The 22,557-nt window shown below is 39.0% G+C and overlaps 1 protein-coding gene across 5 annotated transcripts in view; it reads right to left on the minus strand.

Moving 5' to 3' along the window:
- Positions 1-1,122: 1,122 nt before the first annotated feature.
- GK (glycerol kinase) overlaps positions 1,123-22,557 on the minus strand; it is a 73,652-nt gene continuing 52,217 nt past the window's right edge. For 4 of the 5 annotated variants that reach the window (XM_073901947.1, XM_073901945.1, XM_073901948.1 and 1 more), the window contains 8 exons: positions 12,109-12,187; positions 11,050-11,146; positions 10,440-10,524; positions 9,539-9,659; positions 9,284-9,427; positions 7,083-7,163; positions 3,221-3,307; positions 1,123-1,321 (listed from right to left, as the gene is read on the minus strand). In XM_073901947.1, the coding sequence (XP_073758048.1) occupies positions 1,311-1,321; positions 3,221-3,307; positions 7,083-7,163; positions 9,284-9,427; positions 9,539-9,659; positions 10,440-10,524; positions 11,050-11,146; positions 12,109-12,187 (705 nt within the window). In that variant the 3' untranslated portion in view covers positions 1,123-1,310. The remainder of the gene's footprint in view (positions 1,322-3,220; positions 3,308-7,082; positions 7,164-9,283; positions 9,428-9,538; positions 9,660-10,439; positions 10,525-11,049; positions 11,147-12,108; positions 12,188-22,557) is intronic. The other variant, XM_073901946.1, reaches the window with a different exon arrangement.

Raw genomic sequence — 22,557 nt, forward strand, 5'->3', positions numbered from 1 at the left:
ATCCCTAATATGTCTAAATTATGTCAAAGGTAGACAACTTTATATGGACTAGTGCTTGTTTGAAAACAATATTTACCATAGTATTCCACAGTTTTGTCTTTTTCCTTTTTTTTAAAGACATATATCCAGCTAAAACAATTAAATAAAAAGATAAGGTATAAGAGATATAGTTGAAGTCACAATAAAGTACATTTTCTTTTATTGACATGGAACATATACTTAAGCTTTAAATGCTGGCTCTTTACGAAAAAGTTTCTCCTTGTAAATATGCATAACCGTTGCCCAAAAATGTATACAGTGTTTTCCCCAAAATATTTATACACATAGTGGTCCACTTAAGACCAGCTCCATTATAACCTACTGAATACAATGTGCTCTGAATTTATAAACGGGCTACCCTCTGTATATAAAATATATAGGCATGTATGTTATACATACAAAGTAAGAAATATAAAAAGGAGAGATGAAAAGAAAAAGGGTTCTTCCCTGTAAGATCCAGACAGAAATTCAGTGTAATTAGTGAGGTCATGTAAAATGTACTCTTAATTTATAAATGGGTTGCCCTCAGTATATAAAATATATATATAGCCATGTATGTTATACATACAAAGTGAAAAATATAAAAAGGAGAGATGAAAAAAGAAAGGAAAAAGCGTCCTTCCCTAGAAGACCCAGACAGCAATTCAGTGAATTAGTGAGACCATGTAAAATGTCCGACGAATTTCAGTTTTGGCAAATACCTTTCTGGAAAATATCTAAGTTTGAGAGTACTAAATTTCCATTTTAAGGATTTAGTAGAGGTGTCCATTTAAACATTCAGGGAAGATGTTGTGGTCTCCTTAATATGCAGAAAAGAGGACTTTTAGGGTCTATTAAAGAGAAACAAAAAGCCACTCATTTTTAGCTGGTTAGTAATCACCCCTTAGTCAAGTGTGTGCAGTGCAGAGAGTCAAATCCTAGACCATCAGCGTTTGAGTGTGTTTGATGAAAGATTCCAATGAAGGACCTGAATTCTTCCTAGATCTCAGAGGGAATGGGGCAGGACGCGATGGCAAAGGAGGGGTCAGCCCCCAAGGTGGCTGGTCCAATCTTAACTCTTGATGTTAAAAAACACACCAAATGTTTCTATAGCATTCTTTCTGCTGCATTGTCTTTATTTCAAGCCACAGGTCTACTTGGAGGGTCATGCAGCAAGTGGCTTATAAATAAAATCAGAGTCTACGAATAGTGTCATCACATTAAGAGACAATCGCTGGATTCTCTCATTAGGCAAAGAGCTTGCATCTTTGGAATCCATGAGTTGGTATCATTTATGGGATACCTAAAATGGGGGACAAAAACCACATATATCAGCAACAACATACACGCAATTTAGGAGTTAAGGCAACGAAGACTATTTAATCATTTGAGCTACACATTCCACATGATTTCTAAATACTGCTTCACAGTTAAAATGCAACAAATAAAACTAGGCCAATTCCAAAATTAGCAAATATTAACACTATTGCTAATTGTTTACCAAGGCAAGTGACTCCCACTGTTCTCAAATCTCAGCATATGTTACCAAGAGAGAGAACCTAAAGATGGTAGCCATATCCCTTTGGGAGTCTAGGAATTTAGACAAGTAATGTATCCCTTAGCTCAGAGATAAGCTGTATGTCTCAATTTTGACAGAGAGTAGTCCTTTCCCTCCTTCACAGTACCAAGGGGGAAACAGGAGAAAAAAAAAATCAGTGAAAACATTCAGGTGCAGTATTTTCCCTCCTTTTCCAAACCATCGTCATGCAGCCAAAAAAACAAAAAACAAACAAAAAACAACAACAACAAAAAAACACCTCAGGATAATGAAAAAATGATATAACTTTTCCTAAAACAACTCATAAGTTTCTTTATAAATCTAAATGACTTATTTTTGGATTATCACAATATTTGGAAAATATTTTTGGATACCCATTTTGGGTATTTTGGAAAATTACAATATCTGGACTTTTCCACTAAACATTCCCAAGAAGCAGAAAGAAAACAGACATCTGTGAATTCTGTATAGACTTGTGTATACAGAAGCCCTTCATAAGGTGGAAAGCACTAATACCAAGATAAGGTATTGTTTTTATGAAAGCAGATTTGAATAAACTTATCCCAAAGATGAAGGATACGGAAAATGGAAGTCTAGTTTTAAGTTCTCATGCAAGTAACTCATATTTTATCATTAAAAGATAATCTAATGTTCTGCTGATGTAAACACTTTTCATTCCATATTTATATATAGCGCTAAACTAATGACGTCAAGCTGAGTTAAGGCTTGTCAGATTTCTACAATCAGATGCTCCCTCCATATCAATAAAGTTTACATTTTACATGTTAAACCCAGGTCAACATCTGATTAATTACAAGAAATAATTTAACTCTTTCCCTTGTTATGAAGATTTAAAAAAATTTTCACTTTCTTGGTAACATATGGAACAAGTCATTGCCATGTAGTCCCTTAAGCCTCAATTGGAAGAAAAATCGAGCTGTCATCAGGAATAGCTCCCCAAAACGATTATTACATTTAAATCATCACAGGTTATGCAATGTATTTCATAACATGCTGAGCAGTTTTATTTTTCTAAGAATAAGCAGAAGTTAATGTGCAAAAAAATAATTCGGTTTTAAGTTTGACTCCCCTTATTTTAGCAATAATTTTTAAAACTTCATCTCACAAAATATATTCTTTTAACTAAAATAAAAGCGACTATACATGTTGCCCAATTTTAGAGTTTTTCCAGACTCTGCTAACATACTCTGGTGGAAACTCTTAACTGAAATATTTAGACACGCATGGCAAGTTTTCTTGAGTATGAAGAACTTACATACGTTTGAAGGCCAATTGAATTAATGTCAAAAATTAGACTTTAGCATCCACCTGTCACCCTGAAAGTCCTCTCATGGAAGCTTTCACAGCACGCTACTTTCACTTCTGCTTCCTGCTGCGGCTGACAGCAGAACGTGGCCCCTCAAAGAAACTGTCATCTACCAACAATAAGAGAATTAAGCAGAGCCACAGGCCTCAATTCTGACTGCTCCGAAAGATTAATTGGTCTCACAAATTAGACCTTTCATGGATTTTCCAGGTTCCTCAGCACAGGAAGAACGAAAAACTCTAAACATTTTCTGCCAAGTTATACACAAATACATTAGTGCTAACTAATAAAATTGTCTAATTTAAAGAGTAACTGACCTGAGATGTACCTTGCTCCGATTAACATTACCATGCTACTCACTATAAAAAAGCCCAAGGGTAGACTACAGAAGATACTAGGGTCACCTGTGGTCATCCAAGTAGAAGGGAATTCCAGTCAAGCAAACCAAAAGAGAGACACATAATTACAATATTTGTGTTAAGAATCACATGACAGCAAAACAAAATTAAGTTATAAAAATAGTATATTCATAAAAGCTAGCAGAGTTATTACTTCAAATCAAAAATATAATCAATATTGAAGGCTTATGACAGTTAACAAACAATATGGGTAGCATGCCACAGGTAGCCAAGAACATAATACATATATAAACCCACATAAGCCTTCCACTGGCAAAGCTGAAGAGAGTTGATGGAGAACTTTTTGGGAGGCTGTTGATTTTAGCTTTTTTGATTCTTACCCCAAAGATACTAAAGGAGCAATCCAATTCCCCCAAGATTCAAGGTAGAGATCCTTTAGTTATCAGAGAAGAGTTATATTGGTCTACTAAAAATGAACTTCAAACCCTATTTTTGCTAAGATATTGGTTTTGTTTTCTTTTTTAAACAGAATTTGCTATGTAAGGAAATGCACCTCATAATTAATATTACTGTAATTTAAAAACTAAATTGTAAAGGGGCACCTGACTGGCTCAATCCGTGGAGCGTGGGACTTTTGATCTCGGGGTTGTGAGTTTGAGCCCCATGCTAAGTGCAGAGGTTACTTAAAAATAAAATCTTGAATAAACTGTATGAATCCATATATTTTTAAAAATATTTTATTTATTTATTTGAGAGACAGAGCACAAGCGGGGGGGGGCAGAGGAAGAGGGAGAAGCAGATTCCCTGCTGAGCCCACGTGGAGTCCCATGCAGGGCTCCATCCTAGGACCCCAAGATCATGACCTGAGCCGAAGTCAGACGCTTAAATGACTGAGCCACCCAGGCAGCCCTATATTTTTTTTAATCTATGTATGTATGTAAACTCTACACCCAACATGGGGCTCAAACTCATGACCCCAAGATCAAGAGTCGCAAGCTCTACCGACTAAGCTAGCCAGGTGCCCTGTGAATCCACATTTTTAAAAAAATTGCCTGAGAATAAGGTTGTGTTGGTATTTTCTAACTAACTTCTGTCAAAATCCCTTCCTTTAAAGAATATTCTTTATATACATATGCTTTTCTTGAATTTAAAAATTATGTATCTCTATTATTTAATGCTCTTTTAAAAAGAAACATATTCAAAATTAACCTCCAAGTTTTAAGATATGGAACCACTGGATGAAAGGGCTTCACTGAAATGCAGCTAGTTAAATATTTGCTATGGGCATAGTTTTTGATATAATAAACTGACAACAGTCATTTATTTGCCTTTTTGGGAAAGGATTTTTTTTTTCCCTGCACCATATATTTCTTTCCCTTAGAAGGTAGATTAAAAGAGGGGTACAAACCATTTTCCTCCATTTTACCACTGCTTATGTTATTTTCCAGATAAAACCAAGGTTTCTTTTAGTTTCCATATTTGTGGAGACCACATTTTAATTTGATTTTAGGAAAGGGAACATATATTCTTGTTCTTTTAGAGCAAACCATCAGTTACACTAAGTTCTTTTTTTTTTTTTTCCAGTTAGGCTAAGTTCTAATCACTAATTTCCTGATATGGCTACAGTGAGTTCTAGTTTGCAAAGAAGACCCTGAGGACTATCTGCATTTACAAGTCCTTACCAATTTAGGTGGCATTTATTTATTTATGTATTTATTTTTAATTTTATATTTTATTTTATTTTTTTATTATGTTCAGTTAGCCAACAGGTGGCATTTATTTAATGAAAATATATCCCTTTTGGTCACACACACACACTTACTTGTTATTTGATAGCTGTGCATTTTAAACCAATTTGACCTGTTTTCAAAATGTTGTTTTGGTGTGTCTGGAGTGCAAAGCCAAGCTTATCATTTATGATAAGCTCTCTCTAAAAAGTATCAAACTCCCAATCATTTCTACATTTTAAACACATGTCAAAATGTATATTAAAAATTATAATATATTCAAATATAGTTAGAAATAAGAAAATAAATATGACTGCTTCAAAGAGGCAAACTGCTTTGGAGATGAAGCTAACATAATATTTTCCCCATAAACTAAAGCAATTTAAAGAGCATAAAGACCAGGTAGCAATTCTAATATCCTTTCAAGATTATTAAAATAGGATTCTATCTGTACTGCTACTATTATAGAGCTTATTGATATATAGTCATATGTAGTTTATACTGCTTAAATAAATACAATTAGCATGTCACTAACTGAATATAATTCTGAGTTTATTACACAGCTTAGAGACTCAGTATTATACATTAGAGTGTGTTTCATAAATCTACTGAAAAACATCTTCAAACTCTTAAATGCATTGCAGTCTGAAACAAAAACAAAATGCGAAAAATCTAAACCTCTCAATAGCAGAAACTAAAGAAATCATGCAATTTTCTTTCATCAACTTTTTCTTATGTTTTAAATTCACTGACAGTGAGGTATTCAAACAAAGTGAAAATGATCAGTTGGTTTTATGGGAATTTTGCAATTAAAATTTGATCTTCAACTGCTCGCTAGTAAGACGTGTGTGTGTGTCACTGTGGTGCAGGGAGGGACAAAGGGATGACTGTGCCATTTAAAAAAATCCAACAAGTCAACGAAAACATAGGACTCAACTGCTCATTAGCCATTGATTAAGGGCAACTAGAAAATAAATCAGGGTCCACGTTGTTGTATCTTGCATAGCAACTAGCACCGGGCTAGGAAAACACTTATGATTGAGAAGTTTTGTTATAAAGGGTCTCAAAATCACAAAAGGTCTTAGTAAGAAAAGCTTTGCCACCATTTTGGAAAGAAAATGGAGTCTCAGAACAAAAGATTTAAAGAAAAAGGATATTAAGCTTATTTAGGAGGTAAAAAAGCTTCAGGTAGGAACCTCCAGGACTGAAAATACAGATCAGGGATCTGTGGTAACGGATGGTTCCAGAAGTGTCTCCTAAAAGCCAGATACATTAAAAGTAATTTTATATTCACTTTTGGGTTGGAAGGCAGGTAATATTCCATTTATAAACTCTTCTCCATTAAAGTGTATGCTTCAATATATTATTGGACATTGTTCTATTTATTATGTTCTAAATCTTCATTTAGCAAAGAATTAATATATTATGGCATATCAAAGGCACGTTTAAGTCTGTCCAATTATCAAGTGCATAGTAAAGGCAGCTTAAGGCTGTCTATGACTGAATGGCTAACTTAAGCCCAATACCTTCCTACTTAAGTTTTCTATTTTCTGCCAAGAGCATTTCCCAATCGATTATGACACTTCTAATTTACTATTTGGTACATTTCTTCCTCTCTGATTCCAATGAGTTCTTAAAATGTACATTCACTAAGAACTTGGAATCAGCCTAGGAAGTAGAGAAATAGATTCTGAAATTCATGTAAGTTTTGGTTGGTTCAGGCCATGAAGACAGCCCCCCAAAAAGGTAAAAGGAGACACTTAAAAAAAATAAAGAAAAGGAAGACTCTAGTTGATTTTCTTTTTCATTGAGAAGAAAGAAATAATTTTACTTTTAGAAAGCTCAGTTACCCACTGAAGTACCAGGAAAAAACTAATAAGGAAAAGAGAGGGCAGGGTAGAATTAAGTACGTATCTATCTGATAATTTACATTTTATGTTTAGAACTTTAAAGTGTTTTCAAAATGTTAGAAACTCTGGACATATGATAATGCTTTTCTTCAGAGCAGCCTTGCTAAGTGTAAATAGTTAGATACTTAAATAAGTTATTTAACATACTAGGCAAAGAGGCAAGAATAATAAAAACATTTTTACCACTTTCCGAAGACTGAGTTGTAACCCAACCCACTGACTTCATCACAGCTTTCTTCCATGTAGAGTAACGAATTTCACTTTCTAGAAATAGAAGGTAGGAAAAACACACATCTGAGAAGTAGTTTACGGAGATAGTCCAAGCACTGTACTTATGTTCACTCAGCATTTTCAACAAACTGTGACACATATTCAACTGGCATGGGGCTTTACCAGAACTTGGATTTGGGAGAGATACCTGCTGGAAGGTGGAGGGGAAATTCAGCATGGTGTTCGGGGTGAAGGGAGACTGGGAGCCAGGCTACCTATGAAGACCAGGCCATTCACAAACAAGTGGTGATGAATTAGAAAGGCATTCACATTGGATCTGTTCTCTCTTTCTTGTGGGGAGGAAGCGGGGGAAGCTTGGGATATAGGGAAGGGGTGTACTGTGAATGTGGAAAGACTAGAAGGAGAATTGTTAGTCAGTCTAGCCAAAGGATTTAACAAGTACTGATTCTTCATAAGATTCAAATTGCATTCCTGTGATACAGGATTTTTTTTTACAATGGAAATCCACAGTAAGAGGACTAAACAAAAATGGGCACCACTGGTGCGTCCACCCACACGCACTCCTCCTAGTAATGGGGAGGCTTGCAGGAAGGTGTCCCTGTCGGGCCTCCTGGCCTTGCCACAGCACCTGAAGCCTATGACACCTGAGCGACACTGCTCAAGCATCACTTGCTTCAGAAAGCTTTCCAGGGCCCCACTTATGCCCCTCCTCCATCTTCCCACACCACCTCCCACACATCTCAGGTGACCAGCCACCACAGTGAACTGTCATGGCTTTGTCTGCCTCTCCCAACATACATGAGTCTCCTGAGGGGCAAGGACTTCGTCTTAATCATCTCTATATCCCCACAACAGGACAATTTCTGGCCTGTACTCAGCTCTAAAAAAAGTTTGCTGGAGAATGAACCATTTATACCTAGATGCCTATTACACATGTGCGCGTGTCCGTGTTGTGTGGGGAGGCATGGGGCTGGGGAAGGGAAGGACAGCTGACATAACCGACCAACTCTGGGCTAAGGCCTTAAAAAATGGCAAAGAAGGCTGTCCTCAGAAAACAGAAAACCCTTTGCACAGAACTTCCTTGCTTTAAGAGTGGGATTAGCATCTCAAGACCATATATTCACTCTGAACGTTATTTGTTTATTAAAAAATTGATTTTTTTCAGACGTAGAAACTTTTTTGAGCCCCCATTTAATCCAATATTAACAAATAAAAATTACCTACAGATAGAATATCAGATTTTGAAACACATTTCTACATCAAGTTACGTGGTATACTGACTATAAAATTATTAGTGTTACAATCCATTTTCTTGTATGTGAGAAGGAATAAAATTAAGAAGTGCTGGCTTAGTCTTCCAGAAAATTAAAGAGAAATGCATTTGAAAGCTTATTTCCCAGTAGTGCAAAATCTACTTTGATGCGATTTCATACATAGGTTTTTGAAAGGCTATGAAATCAAATTCAGTATATATAAAGCCTTATTTTTGTACTCACATTTATTTCAATTTAAGAGATGCACCACTGTATTTTAAAAAGGTGTTGGTCAGAGCCTGTGGCTTAGCTTAGCTGGTTAGGACAGTGAATCAGGTATTTGAGGCTTGCTTATTTACACTGTTGCCGCTTTTGTCAGGCTAGCTCTGCTGGGCTTCAAGGTTACCAGGATGTCCCTTAGGCCAGCTAATCATGTCCTAAAACTGGGCCACTGGCACCACAGATGGTCAGTTCCATGGCTGATCTATCTCCCTTCTCACTTTTAAAAAAGGCTATGTTAGCAAGTTAGAAGCAGTGTTATCCTTCTGCATGAAAGGACTGTAAACAGTAGAAGTGGATGGCAAAAAAAGTGATTTTAGAAGTTTTTTTTCTTATAATAAGGAACTTTTCCCCTCATTCAGACTCAGTGTACCCCAACATGCTTAGTAGCCAATCGAAAACAGTAGCATTTGCTATTTTGCTTAGTTTCTGAACTTATGAATAAACAGAAAGGCAAACTCTCTCTCTTTTCCATGGTATACCATTAAATTTACATTTTAAAAGAAATTTTATTTTTAAGTAATGTCTACACCCAACGTGGAACTCAAACCGATGCCCGCAAGATCAAGAGTCATGTGTGCTCTAGCCGGACGCCCCTCAATTTTCATTTTCTAAACATACCCTCAGCATTGATCTGGGGTTCAAAGCGCTCCATTGTGACCGCGGACAGATCCTCGGGTTCGAGACTCCAAACGCCAACTCCTTCTGCGGCCCCTGCGGCCATGGCAGCTCCCAGGGCGGTTGTTTCGGGCATCGAGGGCTTCACTGAGGGAACACGGCAACATCAACATCTTTGCAGTTAGATATGCCTAAAAATACCAGTTCTTCCAAAAGAAATATTCCTCTCAGAATGCAAAGGAATGAAGGCTTACTGACCTACTGGGATATACAGAATGTCTGCTTGCAACTGCATAAGAATTTTGTTGTTGGTCATTCCTCCGTCTACCTGCAAATGACTGAGCGGAATTCCACAGTCGCGGTTCATGGCATCCAAAATCTTAAATGAACCAATGCAATGCACGTAATTAAACTACTACTCCATAATGACATCTCTGAAAATGGCAGTCTTCTACGCAAAAACCCTCAAGAGCTTCCCAAAGCCTACAGAATCAAACTTAGATTTCTTTTTTTTAATGCTTTTTAAAAGATGTATTTATTTATTTATTTGACACAGAAAGAGAGAGACAGAGAGAGAGGGAGAGCACAAGTAGGCAGAGTGGCAAGGAGTGGGAGAGGGAGAAGCAGGCTCCCTGCTGAGCTGGGAGCTCTATGCGGGGCTCGATCCCAGGACCCCGGGATCATGACCTGAGCCGAAGGCAGACGCTTAACCAACTGAGCCACCCAGGTGCCCCTCAAATTTAGATTTCTTATTCTCATCTTCCAAGCCTTCCTTCAGGGATCACACCAGCCTTTCTTCTCACTACACCTCTGCCCTCACCCGAAGAACCAGCCATGCCAAAAACCCCAACTTTGCACCCTGGTTTCCTGCCCTGATGCGTATGCTTGTGCTATTTATGTCCTTTACCTAACGTGTTCTACCTAACATCCTCCCAACTGTAAAACACTCAGCGCCTGGTGGATGACAGGAACTCAGAAGGCAATGACAGCTAACAAAAAGAGAAGAAACTTGTACTTATTAGAAGAGAGCTTAGGCGGGCTTAATTTTTGATTAGGTATTTAATAATGAAGCATTTAATAAATTTTCAGCATTAATATATAATTTGTTTGAAAGTGATACAAGTGGACGAAGTACAAGAAAAAAAGCCCTTATTATTACCTCCCGGGTTTGGAAACAAACAGCTTCCAATGCAGCAAAAGCAATATGGCATTTATTGGTGAACTGAGTGAGCCCACAGATGATCCTAAAAACACACACAAAGATTTTTAAGATTAGAGTGGAGTACACGAGTCAATCTGAAATGTCCTGAATATGGAAAGGTTGACCTTGGTAGACAAAGAAGTTCAGGGGAAAAATGCATATTAAAAAAAAAACGACATAAACAATGAGCAGCTTGGAAAGTCCTTATGGTCCAGAATCCTGCATCCGCATAGGGAAAAGTCCAGGATCCAAATGAACAGATGACAATAATTTAACACCAAATCAGAATTCATCTAGACAATGTCCCCTGGATACATAATTGGCAGAGGCCTTGAAGATAAAAGACCATAACACTGACATGGATGTGGCAGGGGCTTATTGTCAGATGATTTATAACTTCTTGCAATTTAAAGGTCCGGAAATTAATACTCTCCAAACAGAAAAGATTTCCTCAACACTTTAAGATCATTTGAAAATAGATAGGTAGGAAGCTAGAAACTATAAGCTATTAGCTAATTTAGTAAATAAATCAAGACCCGTAAAAGCATACCTCATATTCAATTCTTACCCTCTCGCACTGGGCTCCCAGTAAGGTGCGTATAACCCTGAGAACGCGGGGACGAAATAGCAGCCGTAAGAAGTACCTACTTCTTTAGCAAGTTTTTCTAATAATAATAAAAAAGAGAGAAACAAAAATCATTCTAAAATATTCTATTACTCTAGTCAATAAACACATCTGTATAAAAAATTAGGATAGGGCTTTTGATTTCTTACTTACTAGTAGAGCAAATTTTCCGAATTAAGGATGTAAGCTGGGAGAAACAGAAACAAACTTCCCCACATTGAATACCTGCCACTACAATGTAACCCAGGCCAAGAAATAAAGGAACTGGATTAGTTTCATTAAGGTATTTTAACTCATTTCCACTATTTCTAAGGTGGTTGACTATGAGATGGAAAAGTAGCCTCCAGTGTGTCCCCAGTAAGAAATGTGCTTCTGATTGTCTCACCTTCAGGCCGAAGTAAACAAGTAGATTAAAGAGTGGGTAGATGAGTTCAAAAATAATTATCTGGGGGGTGCCTGGGTGGCTCAGTCGGTTAGGCGTCTGCCTTTGGCTCAGGTCATGATCCCAGGGTCCTGGGATCGAGCCCCAAGTCAGGCTCCCTGCTCAGCAAGGAGTCTGCTTCTCCCTCTCCCTCTGACCCTGCTCTCCCTGCTTGTGTTCAAAAATAATTATCTGTACTGAAAATAGTCATATTAATAGTTAAATGATAGGCACTGGGGTTTCAATGCTCTAATCTAAGAGTTCAAGTTCTTTCTCATCAGATAAGTGTAACTGAACTACTTTACCTGCAGATTCTGGCCATCTTTGCTGTTCGATTTTACACTTGGGTAATTTTTATGCCCTACCTTGCCAGTTTGTTAATAGCCACCACTAATTATGTCAATTTGTTGTTTTATAAATCTTCACAAAATAGTCTTTTCTATATACATCCAACTCGTAATAGGAATCCATATCATTTAATGTCACATATGGCTCAAAGTACAAGTATTAACAGACTGCAAAGGTAAAATATTAAAAATTTTCATTCTTTAGATTCTAGCGCTGTGTTAGAACATACTCACCAATTTCCTCTGAGGTCTGTATAATTCCAAGATTGTCTCTTAGCCAACGAATAACAGCACCGGCTATCGCTACAGAACCCTACGAAAGAAAAGGAAGCCCAGAGAGAATACATGTTAGCACTATAAAAAGATGTCGTCGAGCATTTCTAAATGAAGGACACTCTAAGATGGATACAATTTAAAACTATCGACTTTGGGGCTTTTACAAATATCATAAACGAGGTCTACTAATGCAAACATAGTTTTATCTAGGTCATTAGAGACGTTTTTTTCATGAGACAGGGCAAAGAAGTGAACCCTCCAGCACACCCTTGGACCTATCCAATCTGCTGTTCTGTGGACTGCTGCTGAACTATGAGGTAGATTATCACCCAGAAAACATTCCCACCCTATCTCCCAAGTTATCAGGAAAGGCCACATTAAAAGTTTTTTTCAAAACCATTTCCTGTATCTAACAGCATATTAAATCAAGCAACAGTAACAAAAAAGCGAAGAAGCTAACTACAAAGTAATTATTCAACAAAACCACTAAGGGATGGGGAGGCAGGGAGGAGGCTGTGGCAATAAGCAAGAAAACGTATGATCTGGAGTCAGATGAACAGGCTGAGTCCAAGTTCTAGTTCTTAACTGCTATGTGATCTTAGGCCCGTTAGTTAGGCTTAGTGAGTCTCCATTTCATGACCTATAAAACGGTGGTGACTATCCCAACACCTACTTAAACTACTATGAGGCTCCATATGAGCATGGAGGGGAAAGTTATTACCAAATGTAAATATTAGCTTCATTAGTTTTTTCTGTGTTGAAAAAGTATAATCCAAATTCCACTGACTGATGAATGGACAAATAAATATAGTATATTCACACAATGGAATATTATTTGGTTACAGGAAAGAATGAAGTTCTGCTATAACGTGAACCTTGAAAATATTACGTTAAGTGAAAGGAGCCAGTCACAAAAGACCATCAAGTGCACCATTCCATTTATATGAAATGTCTGCAAAAAGCATATCCATAGAGAGAAAGAATAGATTAGTGGATGCTTAGAGTTGGGGTGGTGCGGTTATTCTTTGGGGTGATGAAAATGTTCTAATGTTAGGCTGTGGTGATGGTTGCATGACTGTGTATACTGAAAACCACTGAACTGTATACTTTAACAGGGTGAATCATGTGATATGTGAATTATGTCTCAATAAAGCTATTATAAAAAGATCCTGAGGAGAAAAAAAAAAAGTACCAGCACAAACCATTAGGAATTTCAAAGGTTTTTTGGTTCTGATGTTTTATATTCATACAGATTATTAATGTAAATTACTTCCAGAGTCACCCCAAACCAAAACATCAGGTGAGATTAAGTACAGAAAGCAGAATGTTTTTTAATCTGTTGCCCACCTCCTTGCCTCCAACTCAATTAACTGAATTACAGATGGTCACCCCTTCTTGCTGTCCATTTCCAGGATATAACAAGCTAGACGTGGAATATGATGATTCATTCTATCATTCATAACTTCTATGAGAATAAGTCACTATATGTTACCGGAAAGCTGCAGACTACCACAATTGTTCTCTTTATACGGCAGCTTTTTAGCTATAAAAAATTACTAAGGAAGAGATCTGACATCACTGGGCAAATTTAACCAGGCTTTAAAAATGGGGAAAAACCCAATTCAACAAATACCTTGAAGGGACTCTAAACCCACTGTCTCTCTCTGGAGAAGTTTTCAGTACACTTCCTAACTTTGATATGTTATGTATTTAGGTACTTAGTGGAACCATCAAGGAAACTAAAGACTTTAGAATTTTACTCTCAAATGTCCTTTGGAAGCAAACAATTCAAAGATGGTAGCTGTTAAAAACAAGTAAATGTGTAAGATTTTCTAGACCAGCACTGTTCAGTAGAAATATCATGTCAGCTACATACGTAATTTAAATTTTGTAGTTATCAGATTAAAAAAGTAAAATGAGACAAGTTAAAGTAATTGCAATATATTGTGTTTACTCCAAAATATTAAAAATACTATCATTGCAACATGTAATCAATATAAAAATTATTGAGGTATGGGGATTTTTTGGTACTAGGTCTTTGAAATCAGGGGTATATTTTACACTTACACCACATGTCAATTTGGACTAGCCACATGTTCCTAGTGGCTTACCATACTGGAGAGCACAATTCTAGATCTAATTAAAAAAACAGGTGTCCCTTTCTCCTTATATTCTCAAAAGACACTGGGCCTGAACTGCATCTAACCAAGAAATGCAAATATTTTCAATATTTTTAGGTGAGTAAACTGATACCTTCAAACAGCTGCTGGGCTAGAAGTCTGGTGGAATGGTTTTGTGGTTATCAGCTAGCGGAACTTTATACTTTGGGAAACCAAATGCTGATGAACCTCATTTCCATTGAAAAGTCGGTATGTTATAGGCTTAGATAATTTTTTTTTTTTTTTTGGAGAGGAAACGATATTGTTTTAGCAAAAGGAGTATCAAGGTTTTCATGAAAAAGTAACTGGTTGTGAGCCAGAGGGCATTACTTTGATTGAAACAAAAGAAAAAAAAAATACAAAGCCACTCTCAAGGCTCCAGAAGAAAATTATTCTAAATGTGGTCATCAGGAGTATATAGGAGTGTTTGGTTGTAAGTGAAAAAATAAACTGAATATAAGAAAATAAAAGATACATTAAAAACACTCATCTGAAATAAGAATATAATTTTGGTACCCAGATATAATACATGGTATTAGCTAGCCTTCTAAAAAATTAATAAAAGTGAAAGAAACCTCCAAATTCACAAAAGATGTGGTCTTCTGAATTCAGAGGCAGGGGATAAAGTGGAAAATGGCATAATGCTTTCTTTTTTTTTTTTTTTTTTTAAAGATTTTATTTATTTGACAGAGAGAGACACAGCGAGAGAGGGAACACAAGCAGGGGGAGTGGGAGAGGGAGAAGCAGGCTCCCCGCCGAGCAGGGAGCCCGATGCGGGGCTCGATCCCAGGACCCTGGGATCATGACCTGAGCCGAAGGCAGACGCTTAACGACTGAGCCACCCGGGCGCCCCGGCATAATGCTTTCAAGGTGGGCAGGAAAGAGTACAGGAATGGAAACCTAAAATGATAGAAGGTGATGGTCTACTTGCTATCAAAGAACTTATTATCAATTACATCCTAAATATAAAGATCCAATACTTCAGTGTATCGTCTACATATATGAATGAACTCTCATTCGAAGGCATGACCTATATGGGAAAGGCGCATGCAAGCTGAAGAGCTGTACTCTAAGAAAGACATAACAGAAATGAGAAGGTATAAAGAAAAATAAATGAAATGATGAACAGGACAAGAGGAATAAATAATTTAAAAACTAGGGGTGCCTGGGTGGCTTAGCTGGTTAAGCATCTGCCTTCAGCTCAGGTCATAATCTCAGGGTCCTGGGATCAGGCACACATAGGGCTCCTTGCTCAGTGGGGAGTCTGCTTGTCTCTCTCCCTTTGCCCCTCCCCACCCCACTCGTGCTTTCTCTCTCGCAAATAAGGAAATAAAATCTTAAAAAAACCCCAACTAAATACATAGCCTGGTAATCGGAAGGCTAAGAAACAGGCTATGGGAAGAGCAGATTAAAAATAATGAAGTAGGGGGCACCTGGGTGGCTCAGTCAGTTCAGCGTCTGCCTTCGGCTCAGGTCATGATCTCAGGGTCCTGGGATCCAGTCCCGAATCGGGCTCCCTGCTCAGCGGGGAGCCTGCTTCTCTCCCTCTGCCTGCCACTCCCCCTGCTTGTGTGCCCTTCCACGCAAATAAATAAAAATCTTTATAAAATAACAAAAAAAAGATTCTTTCTCTCCCTCTGCCCCTCCCCCCACCCCTGCTTATGCTTGTGCGTGTTCTCTCTAAAAAAAAAATAATAATAAATAATAAAGTAGATCTGATGTAATGTCATAGAAGACAAATATACTTTTCCTCAAGAGCTCCTTGCCATGAACAGTATCCATATAAAGGAGACATTTCAGGATGTGGGGTAGTTGTATGATACAAGGCAGTTACGGTTAAAATCAGTGGGTATGGAGAAAAATTATGTAAAATTAAGATTATCCTCAAATTGCTTAAAATCATCTATTAGGCACGGTAAACATAGCTTTGTGTATGTGACAGTAATATGCATCTCTGTGTATATAATTTATACTATACTTAATTTGTGTAAGATTACAAATGCAAAATCTAACTCTATAGCATTTTTAATTGCATAGAAGAAAGAACAGAAACCTAGAGTTTAATTGGGCGAGCATTATTTTTAAAATGTAATCTATATTATCAATACTTCAGTTAACAAGTTAGGGAATTAAGATAAAAAGCATTTACTGCTCAGAAAGTATACTTTTCAGGAAAGTACATTACAAAAGTCCAAGAACAACGTTTACAAAGGCTGTGGCAGACAGATTCATAATTAAGGTGGCCTCCATGGTCCCCACCTCCTGGTGTTCGTGCCCATGTGGGATCCTCTCTCCTTGAGCACGGTGGGACTTAGGACTTGCTGCCAAGCAGCAGCACATGTCAAAGGTGATGGATGCACATGATGAAGTATACATGATTAAGCTACATAAGATTATCATGGCTGTTGTCTGGACTCTCTCTGTTCCTTGCTGGCTTTGAGAAAATAGAGGGGGTCCTCTGTTGGGGTCTTCATGTGAGAAGAAACTGCAGATGGCCTTGAGGAGCTGAGGGCAGCCTCTGAGCTGACAACTACCAAGAAACTGAAGACCTCGGTGCTACAACCACAAGGAAGTGAATTCAGCCAATAATCTGAGTGAGTGGGCCTGGAAGGAGATGGAGGATTGGATGAGACCACAGCCTTAGCCAACACCTTGACTGCAGCCTTGTGAGACAAGTGGTTGTAAGCCACTTACATGTGTGGTAAAACTGTTACACAGCAATAGATAACTAACACATAGGCTTATACCAAAAATGGAACATCTGGCTTAAGAAGGGTGAAAACCTCAGGGCGCCTGGGTGGCTCAGTCGGTTAAGTATCTGCCTTCGGCTCAGGTCATGATTCCAGGGTCCTGGGATGGAGCCCTGCATCAGGCTCCCTGCTCTGCGGGGAGTCTGCTTCTCCCTCTGACCCTCCCCCCTGCTCGTGCTCCCTCTCTCTCTCTCAAATAAATAAAATCTTTTTTTAAAAAAGGATGAAAAACTCTAAAAAGGAAATGTCAACACCATCATCACAAATCATACCAAAGAAGAGATGGGAGAAGGGACATTTAAAGAAACTAAGAGGGCCTACACAGAAGACCTCTTTGAAACTCTTATTTAAAAAGACAAAAATGGCATAAGATTGGTTATGTAAACGGTATTTATTGGGTACCTACTCTACACCAGCCTGCTCCAAAAGAGTGGTGAAGTGGCCAGACAAGTAGCGTGGCCTCAGGCAACTTGCGTCTCAGTGCCACAATACAGAACATGGAAGTCTCAAGTCCTAAGTAATCTCAACTTCATCCGTAATTAAAGCCCCCCAAAGGATTTCTGTTTTGTGAAGTAATATTTGGAAAACATAAACAACAGAAGGGAGAAGCACAGCTTAAGGAAGATGGCATCCTATTAACAGATGGCAGAGAAAATGCAGACCTACTCAACTGCTCTGTTTTGCGTCAACCTCTTCCACCACTAAGAAAAATTTTCTAGTTGGGGCATCTGGCTGGCTCAGGTGGTGGAGCGCGCTACTCTTGATCTCAGGGTTGTGAGTTTGAGCCCCACATTGGGTGTAGAGACTATTTAAAAATTAAAAAAAAAAATCTTTAAAGAAAAAAAGGAAAATTTCCTAGTGAAAGAGTGGGACAAACTGAAGCAGTTTAATAGGACATTAAAGTTTTAGAACAACTCAAGGATCATGTGTCCCAATTCCTTTTTAGTGATAATGAAAATAGGAACCTAGAGAGGTTAACCTATCAGGCCCGGATGAATCACACGCCAGGGAGGAAGGAGGAAAAAAAAAAAAAAGAATTCTCTTGGTGATGTCCACATCAGAAATGGTGAGTCTGCGCTTTAAAAATCCCCTCTCTCTGTTTGAGACACAGAGTATGAGAGGGCAAAATGTAAAAAGGGAACACTAAACCAACACCTGCTGACTCAAAGGCAGAGCGGTCGTCGAGGTGGACAGAAACAGAAATGCACAACGGAGCAGGGCTTGAGACCACAAGCCTAGGAGGTTCTGCTTCGGTTCTCCGTATGCGTCAGGAAGCAGGAGTGGGGGCCAGGAACCCGCTCCTCCAGAGGAAAGGGGTCTACAGTAGCTTGCGCAACACAAGGGATAGAATCAGCTTCAGTGCTTGAAGCCGGGGGCTAGGTGGCGCTCTCCTGCTTGTGTACGGAGAACTATTTGCTGACAATGGCTGCGGCTTTAATAGAAGATGGGACCGGAAGTAAAAATTCCAATGAAGAAATCCATTATCACGAAATCAGCCAACAAAACTTAACAGATGGAAGAGAATTCACTCCAATCTGACAAGGACTTTAAAAAATGTCAGTGCTGGAAGAATTCAGAGAAATTAAGGCATGATTTCCATTAAAAAAAAAACAAACCATGAAATTATGAATCAAAAGAAAAGCGAAATAAAACGAGATTGGGGGATACGAACAAATAGCCACTTAAAACTGGTGGAAATGAAGTTACAGAGTGAAATTTAAGAGTGTAATAGGCGGGGCCAACTCTAGAAGAGACAAGATGAGGAGACATACACCGCAGGTGACTGTAACTTGCCGCCTCCACTGTGAAAAGTGGTTTGCGTCATCCGCCCCAAAGGGAAGATACACATAATCTGCTGTGTACAAGTTCTTCTCCTACAGCAGCATGTATACAGGAGAGCTACACAAAAATGTTCAGAGCAGCATTTTTCATCAGAGACGAAAAGAGAGGACAACTAAAAGGTCACCAACAGTTGCATAAATACTAAACCATGGCATTTTCATATAGTGATGAAAACGAATGATGTCAAAGCTCTATGTAATAACATGGAGAATCTCACAGATGTGATGGTGAGAGAGAAGCCACATTAAAGAATACATACTGTATGACTCAGTCTCTCTCACTTTCTCTTGTCTATTTTTAATATACAAAGTATTAAAAACACGAAAACTCAACTCTGGTGTTGAAGGTTGCACTTATTTTTTAATAAAGATTTTATTTATTTATTTATTTGAGAGAGAGCACGCACCGGCAAATCGGGGGGTGGGGAGGGAGAGGGAGAAGCAGACTCCCTGCTGAGCAGGGACCCCACCCCCCACCCCAACGTGGGGCTTGATGAAGGGCTCGATCCCAGGACCCTGAAATCATGACCTGGGCCAAAGGCAGGTGTTTAACCGCCTGAGCCACCCAGTCACCCTGAGAGTAGTGTATATTAAGTGCTGGAACTATAAAGTAAAGTAAGGAAATGATAAAAGCCAGGGCACTGGTGACCTTAGGGGAGAGGGAGAAGCTGTGAGTGCGAGGGGCGCACAGGTTCCTGGCTGCTGGCCCTGTTCTGTTTCCTGCCCTGGGTGGAGGATACATGAGTCTTCCCTTTATAATCATTTGTCAAGCTGTACATTGATATTTTATGCATCTTTCTGTAGGTATTTTATATTTCACAATAAAAAAGTTTTGATTTGCTTTGTTTTATTTTTTTTAAAGATTTTATTTATTGGGGCGCCTGGGTGGCTCAGTCGTTAAGCGTCTGCCTTCGGCTCAGGTCATGGTCCCAGGGTCCTGGGATGGAGCCCCACATCTGGCTCCCTGCTCCGCGGGAAGCCTGCTTCTCCCTCTCCCACTCCCCTTGCTTGTGTTCCCTCTCTCGCTGTGTCTCTGTCAAATAAATAAAATCTTTAAAAAAAATAAAAAAATAAAAGATTTTATTTATTTATATGTCAGAGAGACAGAGATAGCACAAGTGGGGGAGTGGCAGGCAGAGAGAGAAGCAGGCTCCCTGCAGAGCAAGGACCCCCAATGCGGGACTCGATCCCAGGACTCTTGGATCATGACCTGAGCCAAAGGCAGGCGCTTAACCGACTGAGCCACCCAGGTGTCACTGCTTTGTTTGTCTTAAAGAGAGAATTTGGAATGTAAGGTAGGTAGGGAGGAACTAGTGAGGGATGCAGGACAGAGAAGCAAGGGGATGAAAATATATAAAAGAACAGTTCAGAGTCGGGGAGGATGGGTTTAAAGGTGCCAATATTCATACAATAGCAATTGTAGAAGAGGCCAGAGGTAATGGTAGAGTAGCAATGCTTAAAGAAATAACTGCTGAGGATTTTCTAGAATTGAAGACAGACTTATATCCAATTTATCTAACAGGGTAAGTAAAATCAAATCTAAACCCTGGCACATCATAGTAAAAGTGTAGAACATCACTGATAAGAACATGTTAAAACCCCCCCATCCCAGAAAATAAGCCAGGCTATCTGTAAGAGAAACCACATTTAGATCAGAGGTCTCATTAGCATAAAAAATGGCCAGAAGGGGGTGCCTGGGTGGCTCAGCTGGTTAAGCGACTGCCTTTGGCTCAGGTAATGACCCTGGAGTCCCAGGATGGAGTCCCCCATCAGGCTCCCTGCTCAGCAGGGAGTCTGCTTCTCCCTCTGACCCTCCCCCCTCTCATGTTCTCTCTCTCTCTCTCATTCTCTCTCAATTAAATAAATAAAACCTTTAAAAAAAATGGCCAGAAGGGATGTAGGAGAAACAATGGCTTCACCTAAGATTTTATACCCACCGCAGAGAGAGGGCAAAGTAAAGACAAATCTAAAAGGAATAGGCTTACTACCTGAGGCTCTTATAAGAGAACCACAAAAGGATGCCCCTCTGCAAGAAAAAAATGGGGGGAGCGCCATAAAAGGTTTGACCCCAAAGAAATGATACTGGACACAAAAAATGATAAAATAAGCCATTAAGTATGATTTACTATCTACTGATAAGAAAACAACTAATTACCGCCTGCTTAAGAAAAAGGGGAGGGGCACCCGGCTGGCTGAGGCGGTTAAACGTCTTGTGCGTCTTGTGCTGAGACTCCTGATCTCAGCCCAAATTTTTTTTTAAAGATTTTATTTATTTATTTGTCAGAGAGAGAGAGAGAGAGAAAACGGTAGGCGGAGAGAGAAGCAGACTCCATGCTGAGCAAGGAGTCCGATGCGGGACTCAATCCCAGGACCCTGGGATCATGACCCGAGTCAAAGGCAGATGCTTAACCAACTGAGCCACCCAGGCGTCCCCCAACTCAGCTCTTGATCTCAGGGTGGAGTTTGAACCTTGTGGGCTCCCCGTTGGGCAAGGAGCCTACTTTTTAAAAAAAAGAAAAAGAAAAAGGGGAAACGAAAACTTTAAACTCAATGACAGGATTGCTGGTGGAGGTGATAGAGGAAAAGCATTTGAGGTTATCATCATGGGTGGGACATTCAAATTACTAAACAACTATCAACACTGCTAAGAAAATATATAGTTAAATAATACATTTATTTTTTTTTAAAGATTTTATTTATTTATTTACTTGAGAGAGAGAGAGAGAGAGAGAGAGAGAGAGAGAGAAACAGCATGAGAGGGGAGAGGGTCAGAGGGAGAAGCAGGCTCCCCGCTGAGCCGGGAGCCAGATGTGGGACTCGATTCCAGGACTCTGGGACCATGACCTGAGCTGAAGGCAGTCGCTTAACCAACTGAGCTACCCAGGCGCCCAATAATACATTTTTTTAACGTAGGCTCCACACCCAGTGTGGGGCTTGAACTCATGACCCTGAGATTGAGTCGGATACCCTACCAACTGAGCCACCCAGGCACCCTATGGTTAAAATAATATCTTCAAAATTTAAAGGTACCCAGAAAAGAAAAGAAACCCAAAACAACAACAACAACAGGAAATGCATGATGTTGCTTCCAAATCAGCAGAGGGAAAATGCAAAATTAAAAGACTTAAGATGTGCTGCTACAGTTTCAGTTTTTAAAAAATGGAGAGTAAATTTTTAATACCTCAGATTGCCAATCCTAACAATCTGTCAAATTAAAGAAATGATTATTAAATATACACTTTATAAGCACAAAAAATGGAAGTGGTGTGACCATGTGGGATTACCAGGAATTAACTGAGAAAAAGTTTTACCAATGTAGCTTTACGCTTTGCCCTCTTTTTTGGTTTGGTTCAATTTTTTTACATGTCTATTAATTGAAACAAAAAGTGAGAAGATACAGAAAAAAGAAAAAATCTTATCTCCTACTATGAACGTGTGTGTGTGTGTGTGTGTGTGTGTGTGTGTGTGTGTGTGTGTATAAGTGTGTATGTTGTGGCTCAGGCAGGCTGCTAGGTTAGCAGACGAAGCAAGGGACAAATCCGAGATGCACTGAAAAGAAATGGACTCGGGAGACTGGAGATGGCAGAGGGGTGGCCAGGTGTCTAGATTTTGACGTCCAATAACCTGAATTTGCATCCTGGATCTGCTACTAACTAG

The sequence above is a fragment of the Callorhinus ursinus genome, unplaced genomic scaffold (genome assembly GCF_003265705.2).
Source record: "Callorhinus ursinus isolate GAN/ISIS: 27379988/994484 unplaced genomic scaffold, GSC_fseal_2.0 scaffold16, whole genome shotgun sequence".
NCBI classification, from domain to species: Eukaryota; Metazoa; Chordata; class Mammalia; order Carnivora; family Otariidae; genus Callorhinus; species Callorhinus ursinus.